The 9622-nt window shown below is 41.3% G+C and overlaps 1 protein-coding gene across 2 annotated transcripts in view; it reads left to right on the top strand.

Annotated features, from left to right (window-relative positions):
- The first annotated feature begins 56 nt into the window (after positions 1-56).
- The window catches only part of PEX3 (peroxisomal biogenesis factor 3), a 30596-nt gene continuing 21030 nt past the window's right edge, over positions 57-9622 (top strand). The window contains exons 1-2 of one of the 2 annotated variants that reach the window (XM_006084403.3): positions 57-322; positions 5897-6028. In XM_006084403.3, coding sequence (XP_006084465.1) covers positions 250-322; positions 5897-6028 — 205 coding nt within the window. In that variant the 5' untranslated portion in view covers positions 57-249. The remainder of the gene's footprint in view (positions 323-5896; positions 6029-9622) is intronic. The other variant, XM_014451859.2, reaches the window with a different exon arrangement.

Genomic DNA, 9622 nt, shown 5'->3' with positions numbered 1-9622 from the left:
GCCCGGCCCAATCAGTGGAGGCGGCGGCGCGGCGGCCGCACAGAAAGCGCCGCCGGTCTGCTGCAGTCCACGCCCCCTTCCCGCTCGGGTGACAGTCCGCGGAAAGTCGCCTTTGCGATTTCTGGAGAGCGCCCAGCGGGGCCACGGCGTTCTTGCCGGGTCGGTGGTCCAGGGCCGGTGACAGAGAAACGGCTTCCTGGTGCCCCCCCGCCCCTCCCCCTAGGCAGCCCGCACCTCCAGGGCCTGAAGATGCTGAGATCGACGTGGAATTTTCTCAAACGTCACAAAAAGAAATGTATCTTCCTGGGCACGGTCCTCGGAGGTGGGTGACAGCGTTCTTGGAACGGGGCGTGGGGCGGAGGGGATGGGAGAGGGGTGGCTGTCTTCTAAAATGGAGAGGCCGGCGGCCGCGGGCCGGCATAGGTAGAGGGGAGTCGTTCAACCCTCTTTGGGGAGCGGGCGACACACCTCCAGTGCTCCCCGTCTCCCCAGTTGTGGCGCGCGTGCCCGTCGCCCTGACACTGCCCTTACTCTGCTGGTCGCCGGTCCTTTGTTCTCACGGACCTGGGAGAACTCACCACCATAAGTTTCTGTTTAAGGCACCTTTCTCGTATAGACACATGTTGTTGTTTGTTGTTGTTTAATGCTCTTCTGTTGTTTTTCCTGAGAGTCTGGGTTGCTCTTTGGCGCTTTGCTCGGCTTTCCCCCTTCATACAAGTTTCATAATATTCTAGGATCTACCTCGGCTCTGTACGTCGAGTGTTGTGTGAAGGCGATTTGAACGTTTGTAAATAGCACCCTAATGCAGAAGGACAGGACGATAGACACTAGACGACAAAGGCACCAGGCAGTACTCAGCTCTGCTTCTGCTGTTTTGGAACACGAGCTGTGCAGGGAGCTGGGAAGTCGGACGGAGCTCTCCGGGTGTGCCGTCTTCCCCGGCTCCTCGGGGCTGGGATCGACGCCCAGGCAGGACCGAGTTGCAGGGGCTGAAAGGAGATTTAGGAACAGATAACCATCCCGAGAGCCTGTTTTGTCATATGCAATCATTGCATAGTGACAGGAATGTAAAGGAGCGAATAAAACGCCCGGCGAGATACAGGAGGAGAAAATGTAGGAATGTAAAGAAATTTTTAGAATTTGAGTCTTTTTGAGAAATATTGTCACTAACTACATGCTTTGGTTACAGAAACGTGTAAAAAAAACAAGGAGAGAAATTTCCCAAGCAGTTGGGCTGCTTTTCTTTTACTATTACTAGGTTATATTCTATTATTTCCCTCCCCCCAAACAATTTGAAATTAACAGTACTCTTAGCATCAGTGATTTAGACCTGTTGATTCTTGAAAGTTTGATGAGGCAAGGAGAGAGGCTTTTCCTAGTCTCTGAGATCTGTCATAATTTGATAAGGAAGAGATGCAAATTTTCTGAAAAAATTTTTTACAGATAAAATGTGTTTTCTGATATATTCAGCCACTGACATCTGTGTATTTAGGTTATGCTAAGACTGTTGAATCCATTTTATTTGTAGAAGCTAAAGAGATCTGATGGAAGAAGTATAAAAAAGTATTTTTGCCACCACAAAAGGAAATGAAAGAATCTCTCTTTAGCAATCTCAGAAAGACTAGTATACCTTTCAAATTTATGGAAAAATCTAATGGTACATTAGGAGCAATCATAGGGAAAGCAAAAGATTGTACTTAAGAGGTAGTTATAAATTCTGTCAAAAATCTATTGAGAACTTTGTAGTTACAGATTAAGAGGAATGAGAAAGACAAGGTTCAGAGAGACAAAGAAAATAATCCTAGTGTTTTATAACAAAAAAGTTAATCTAAAAGACAAAAAGTAGATGACCTTATGGCCTCATTTTTTTTTTCTGCTTCAAGGGGAAAGGTCCTATAACATGTTACATTTCAATTCATCTAATTCAAGAAATACTTATCAAGTGCCTGTAGTACTTATCAAAGTAATGTGATTGGAAATAGAGGATTTACAGAGATTTCTAATAGTACTAGTTACCATTTTGTGCTAAGCTCTTGTATTCAGTGGGGATGACAACAGGATAGTTATTGTTATCCCCATTCAAGAATGTGGGAACTAGAGCCCTAAGAATTTAAGAAACGTGCCCACGGTCTCAGAGTTGCTAAGAAGGAAGCTAGAATTCAAATCCAAGTGTGTTAGATCCCAAAGCACATTCTCTTTCCACACTATACTGTTTTGCCTAGTTGCCCTATTAGAAATTAGAACTAAGAAATTTTTTTAAATAACAATTTAAAAAATAGTAAACTTGTAACATATTAACATAATTATTTTTCTAACTTAGCAAGAAGAGTGGTATTGTTTTAAATTTTTGCAAATGTCTTTACTGTCTGGCTTAATTGAAGAAAGCTGGATTCTCATGTTTCATTTTGTACTTCGTCATTTGCAATGCCACAGGTCATATAGCCTCTAGAATACGCCACTATAAACTCATCAGAGAATGAGAATGAGCATCGACCTATGAACCAGGACATCAGGGTTGGATTCCCGGTCAGGTCACAGGCCTGGGTTGTGGGCTCGATCCCCAGGCCACAATTCTGGCACCCAGTCACGATCTGATGCTCCTGAGCTCCATAATTTAACTAATTAATTTTCTTTCTTCATTCTTATTTTCCTAGAGAGACAAATCTGACAAAATCAGAATTTATAAAATTTGAGAATGAGAACCTGAGTAAATTAGAATTTGTGTAGGAACTTAAGTGCTAACTCAAGAAAAATAATGGATTGTGGAACTTTACCCTAAATCCAGTATTAGTTTACTAGTTTACTAGGACTGCCATAACAAAGTACCACAAACTGAGTGGCTTAAGCAACAGAAATTTATTGTCTCATGGTTCTGGGGGCCAGAAGTCTAAGATCAGTGTGTTGGCAGGATTTGTTCCTTTTGGCTGTAAGAGAAGAATCTGTTTCAGAGCCCTCTCCTTGGCTTAGAGATGGCCATCTCCTCCCCGTTGACATAAGAAACGTTCAAATCTGTGGAGAAGTTTGTAAAAGTTTATTTCAGCCAAACTGACATCATGCCAGGAAGCAAGATCTCAGATGTTCCAGAGAATGACGGTTTTGCAGTTTCTTTTATAAATTTGGAACAAAAGAGGGAATGTATGGAAGATTATGTGAAAGTGAGAAAAGCAAGATACAGAATAGTTAACAAGATTATGTGCTCCCTCCAGGGTGGTTACTCCTTTGAGCTATCTACAAAAGAGGATTATTCTGGCATTTCAAGGTTGTGTTTACCTAGATGCATAAGAACAATGGACAGGGCTTGCTTCAGGCAAAGATAAACCTTTTTATAGGCGGTAGGTGTGACCTGCCCAGTTAGGGATTTATGATCTGGTAGTCACCCTGTGAGGTTACTTTCAGTCATATTTATTAGAGAGCCCCCTTTTCATCCATATCCCTGTGTCTTTACATCATCTTCTCTCTACACATGCTTGTGTATAAATTTTCTCTTCTTATAAGAACATCAATCAAATTGGATTACTCTCTACACATGCTTGTATCTGAATTTTCTCTTCTTATCAGAACACCAGTCATTGGATTAGGGGCCACCTTAATGACCTCCCTTTAACTTGATTACCTCTGTAAAGACCCTATCTGCAAATACAGTAACATTCTGGAAGTACTGGAGCTTCAACATGGGACTTTAGGAGGGCACAGTTCAACCATAACAGTTCATTTTCTCCTTTTAGCTTTAGTTAGAATATACTACATTTATTAAACAAATGCAGTAGTTCCTAAAGAATTTTTATCAGACACATTGAGAATCTAATGAAAACAGTGGACCTTCCCTCTGGAAAACACATATTAATCAAATTTACTATTATTCCAGAAAAATGTTAGCTATACAAAGCTACACACAGGGCATTATTGTAGTGTTTCACTTTACACTATCATTGTTTGAGAAGTAATAATTTTACACATAACTTTTAGCACTCTGTTGTATAAACAAAATATAAGCAATCCATTGAGAAGTAACTGTTATATAACAGTTGCCTGTCAAAGGGTTACTTTGTGAAACATCAGTCAGTTTCTTCATTTTGTTGGTTTTGTGACACCATCATCAGTTTAGGATAGAGTAAAAAGAAAGGTAGCTATGAAGACAATTATATGAAATTTATTTGTTCCTTAAGCATGATTATAATGCCTTTATTTGTACACAAACATAACAGCAATCATACTTTATTTCTGCCTAAGTATTTGTACTACATACCCTTTTATTGAACTTATTTTTAAGAATACATAACATGTTATCCGTTCATCTATAATGCTTATGTTAGTGAAAATAATTGTGGATGTGTGTTTGCTCTAGAGCAATTGTTCTCAACCTTCTGGCCCTTTAAATACAGTTCCTCATGTTGTGACCCAACCATAAAATTTTTGTTGCTACTTCATAACTGTACTGTTGCTACTGTTATGAATCGTAATGTAAATATCTGATATGCAGGATGGTCTTAGGCGACCCCTCTGAAAGGGTCGTTCAACGCCAAAGGGGTTTCGACCCACAGGTTGAGAACCGCTGCTCTAGAGTTTCTAGAAGAATGCTTCCTCCCCATCTGTGACAAACAGACCAAATTCAATTATATAGGTCATGCACAATTATTAGGTTCTTTTTGGTAGATATTAGGGGCCCCAGACAGTTGGAGATAGGTGAGGATTAGTTACTCCCCTACAACCTTATTTGCCAGTTTATAATGAAGCAAATTCTGTCATACATAAAAACATCTGTTAGCAAGGCATAGGTAAAACAGTATGATAAGCTTGTTTTATGAATTCAGTGAAATCCCAATGTCCTTTTTGGTGCTACATTTTATCTTATATTTTTTAAAGTATTATATATTGATTGAAGAAAAGATGAAAAATACAGAGGAGCGAGCAGAAGAAAAAAATCATCTGTTATCCCACTATTCAACAATGATAATTATTTATTATATGTTAGAAATTAAAGCCCATCTGTTTTTCTATGCAGTTGCTTTGCTTACATTAAAAAGAAAGACTTCTTATTTTATCATCTAAAATATAATATGATTATCTCCTTGAGTCATTAACTATTTCATAATGTGGTTTTTAATAGCTACATCAGATTCCATTGTATGGATAGACCGTAATTTATTTAAGCAATTCCCTATTGCTGGTCATTTAGAATAGCTCCAGTTTACTATTAAAGACTTTGTAGACTTAATTCCTTTGTTTTTCATACCTAGTCCTTATGTACCTGTCTACCTTTGGCTGTTAAAATGATAATCTCCTTTTCCTTCTCTTAAAGTTACAATTCTTATATAATTCATTAATTTATATGTTTAAAAGTTATAATTTTTAGCATTTTGCTGATATAAGCATTATCTATACTAATAAAAGAGTAATATGCTAATTAGACTGGGAGACCTTCCCCACATCCTTCTGGACAAAGCCATGGTGGTGGGGCTGAGGCAGAGGCAGTTAGGGGCAATCAGGCCAGGAGGGGAGGGCAGTTGGGGGCAAGCAGGCTGGCGGAGAGGGGGGGCAGTTGGGGGTGATCAGGCCGGTAAGGGGGTGCAGTTGGGGGTGAGAAGGCCGGCAAGCAGAGTGGTTAGGGGCAATCAGGCAGGCAGGCAGGTGAGCGGTTAGGAGCCAGTGGTCCCGGGTTGCGAGAGGGATGTCCGACTGCCGGTATAGGCCCGGTCTCTGTGGAATCCCCGAGGGGCCCCAGATTGGAGAGGGTGCAGGCTGGGCTGAGGGACACTGTACTCTGCCCACCCCCTGCACAAATTTCTTGCACCGGGCCACTAGTATTTTAATAAAGCAGGTTAAAATACTGTTTGGAATATTTAATACACTAGTTATTGGATTAATATACTACCTTGTTTTAAATATAAAATTTTAGGAATATATATCCTGGGGAAATATGGACAGAAGAAAATCAGAGAAATACAAGAAAAGGAGGCTGCAGAATATATTGCTCAAGCACGACGACAGTATCATTTTGAAAGTAACCAGAGGACTTGCAATATGACAGGTAAGGCCAGAGAAAAATTTACACATGTACAAAGTTATTTAATGATTTATAGTAATTTTTTTATTTATACGTTTTTTTATTAAATCTTTATTGTTCAGATTATTACAGTTGTTCCTCTTTTATCCCCCATGGCTCCCCTCCACCCGGTTCCCACCCCACCCTCTGCCCTTACCACCCCCCCCACTGTCCTCATCCATAGGTGTACGATTTTTGTCCAGTCTCTTCCTACACCCCCCACACCCCTTTACCCCCCGAGAATTATCAGTCCACTCCCTTTCTATGCCCCTGATTCTATTATATTCACCAGTTTATTCTGTTCATCAGATTTTTTATTCACTTGATTTTTAGATTCACTTGTTGGTAGATATGTATTTGTTGTTCATAATTTTTATCTTTACCTTTTTCTTCTTCTTCTTCCTCTTCTTAAAGAATATCTTTCAGCATTTCATATAATACTGGTTTGGTGGTGATGAACTCCTTTAGCTTTTTCTTATCTGTGAAGCTCTTTATCTGACCTTCAATTCTGAATGATAGCTTTGCTGGGTAGACTAATCTTGGTTGTAGGTTCTTGCTATTCATCACTTTGAATATTTCTTTCCACTCCCTTCTGGCCTGCATAGTTTCTGTTGAGAAATCAGCTGACAATCGTATGGGTACTCCCTTGTAGGTAACTAACTGTTTTTCTCTTGCTGCTTTTAAGATTCTCTCTTTGTCTTTTGCTCTTGGCATTTTAATTATGATGTGTCTTGGTGTGGTCTTCTTTGGATTCCTTTTGTTTGGGGTTCTCTGCACTTCCTGGACTTGTAAGTCTATTTCTTTCACCAGGTAGGGGAAGTTTTCTGTCATTATTTCTTCAAATAGGTTTTCAATATCTTGCCCTCTCTCTTCTTCTGGCACCCCTATAATTCGGATGTTGGTATGCTTGAAGTTGTCCCAGAGGCTCCTTACACTATCTTCATATTTTTGGATTCTTTTTGCTTTTTGCTTTTCTGGTTGGGTGATTTTTGCTTCTTCGTATTTCAAATCTTTGACTTGACTCTTGCGATCCTGTAGTCTGCTGTTGGAACTCTGTATAATATTCTTTATTTCAGTCAGTGTATGCTTAATTTCTAGTTGGTCTTTGTTCATATCCTCGAGAGTCTCACTAGATTTCTTGAGGATCTTACTAAATTTATCGGCAGTTTCTAGAAAATTCTTGAAAAACCTTATCAGTTTGGTTTTGAACTCTATATCCAGTAGTTTGCTTTCCTCCATTTCTGTCATTTGTGACGTGTTTCTTTGTCTCCACATTTTTTATGCTTCCCTGTGTTGATAGAGTGGCTTTGTGTGCTAGGTGTCCTATAGGGCCCAGTGGCTCAGCCTCCCCAATTACCTGAGGTGGACACTCTTGGTGCACCCCTTTGTGGGCTGTGTGCACAGTCCTGTTGTAGTTAAGCCTTGATTGTAGTTGGTATCACTGGGAGGAATTGACCTCCAGGCCAATTGACTGTGAGAATCAGCTGTGTCTACAGTGGGAGAACTTCTGTGCTGGAGACACCCTTATGGGCAAGACTTGCTTCAGTGGGGGCTTTGGTGCTCACTGAGTCTGCCCCCTGAGTGTGTCCCTTATGGATCTGAGGAGTCCTACTCTGGATGGTCCCACTCTGACCACTGGGTACACTGGCACTTGGATTTCTAAGGAGGTGCTAATTTAGCCTCTGCCTGAGGCTACCCAGCAGGAGCTACAGAGAGATCTGCAGATTCCTCTTCTTTGTTTGGGGTTTGGAGGTGCCCGGATGAGGCCCAGCTGTGAAGCAGTGCAAGCTGCTGTGGGGCCTTGAGCCTTCTTTTGGATGTTCTGGGTCTCTCTGACCCAGCTTCAGTTTGTTAGGTAATTTTCAGATTGCAAAGGGCCAGGCCTTTCATATGCAAAAGCCTCTGGTCACGGCTTGGGTGGGGCGGGGTCTCAGGGAATCAACAGGGCAGAGCAAACAGCTATGGCTGATCCTCAGCCCTGCCCTAAGAGGCCCTGAGTCTCAGTGTCCTGAGGTAATCGCTGCAAGCACCTCTGAGAGAAAGCCGCCCTTGAGTTCTGCCCGATGCCAGACAGTCCAGTTTCTCCCCGTATGAGTCTGGGTCCCCAGAGACTCACCCAGAACTGGAGTTCAAGGCCGTCAGGAGCTTGTGTCTCCATCCCGATTGAAAAAGACAACTGCGTCCTCTGTTGCCAGCCCTTTCCTCGTGCGCCTCCGTACCTCTGCACTTCCGCACCTCCCTCTGAGTCTCAGTGTGCTTTTCTCTTTCCTTCTAGTTGTAGAATTTCCACTCAGCCAGCCTTCCTGTGGTTCTGGATGATGTCCGTTTTGTGTTTTAGTTGTATTTTTGACGTGGTTGTGTGAGGCAGCAATTTCAGGTGTTTACCTATACCGCCATCTTGGTTTCTCCTGATTTATATTAATTTTTATACCTCCAGGACAGAAAAGGCAAAGGAAGAATGATAAAATCTAGCAAGTATTTAATTAATGATTTAACTAAAATACATGTGGATTTTTAAAATCAATATACAATATAAATGTTCATTCATTTTATTCATTCATTCAGCAAATAATTTGGGTACCCAACAGTGTTTTTTGAAAACAGAAAGTGAATGATTTAAAAAAAAAAAAGGTCCCTGACCTTCAGAGTTTATGTGCTAGTGAGAGAAAAACAGGATAATCATCAAATAAGTAACTTTGAGCAGTGACAGCTTCTATAAGGAGAATAAAGCTGTGGGAAGGGTGGGGTTGCTCTTTAAGATAAGGCAGTCTGGAGAGTCAGGCCTCTTTAAGGAGAAATCAAATGATACAATGGATGAAGCCATGCAAAAGCCAAAATGCCTGAAGTGGGAACCAGCGTGGCACATTCAAGAAACAGCACAGAGGCTATGTAGCTAGAGCAGTGGTCAGCAAACCGTGGTTCGCGAACCACATGCGGCTCTTTGGCCCCTTGAGTGTGGCTCTTCCACAAAATGCCACGTGCGGGTGTGTACGTACAGTGCGATTGAAACTTCGTGGCCCATGCACAGAAGTCGGTTTTCGGAAAGGAGATAGACAAAACAAGTATACAAGACCAGTCTGGATGGGAGAGTTGGAAGGGGTCAACCTCAGCGAATGTACCTCAATCAGATTGAGGACGTTTTTAGCAAAGGCCAGCTTAGGAGTACCCTAATTAAGTTAAGAACAATGTACCTACCTATATAGTTTAAGTTTAAAAAATTTGGCTCTCAAAAGAAATTTCAATCGTTGTACTGTTGATATTTGGCTCTGTTGACTAATGAGTTTGCCGACCACTGAGCTAGAGCAATGAGCAGTAAAAGAGTGATAGGAAGTAAGGCTGCAGGTAGGCTTGATCCCATTGGGCCTTATCTGTCATAGTAAACAGTCAGAAGTTTGTTAAATTTACAGTAAGCAACTACACACCTGTAAGTTTAGCACTATAGTATATACTCAAGCAGTGTTAATTAATGGTAATAATTTAACCTCCAGAGCTAGAAACCTGGGAGAATGCCATACCAAAATCATTCGAATGGCATAACTCCTGAAAAAGTTAGTTCTCAAATCCATGTCGAACCTGGTG

Source organism: Myotis lucifugus, unplaced genomic scaffold, assembly GCF_000147115.1.
Source record: "Myotis lucifugus unplaced genomic scaffold, Myoluc2.0 scaffold_11, whole genome shotgun sequence".
Taxonomy (NCBI): Eukaryota; Metazoa; Chordata; class Mammalia; order Chiroptera; family Vespertilionidae; genus Myotis; species Myotis lucifugus.
The sequence above is the reverse complement of the archived record's forward strand: the minus strand, read 5'-3'. Positions and strand labels throughout refer to the sequence as shown.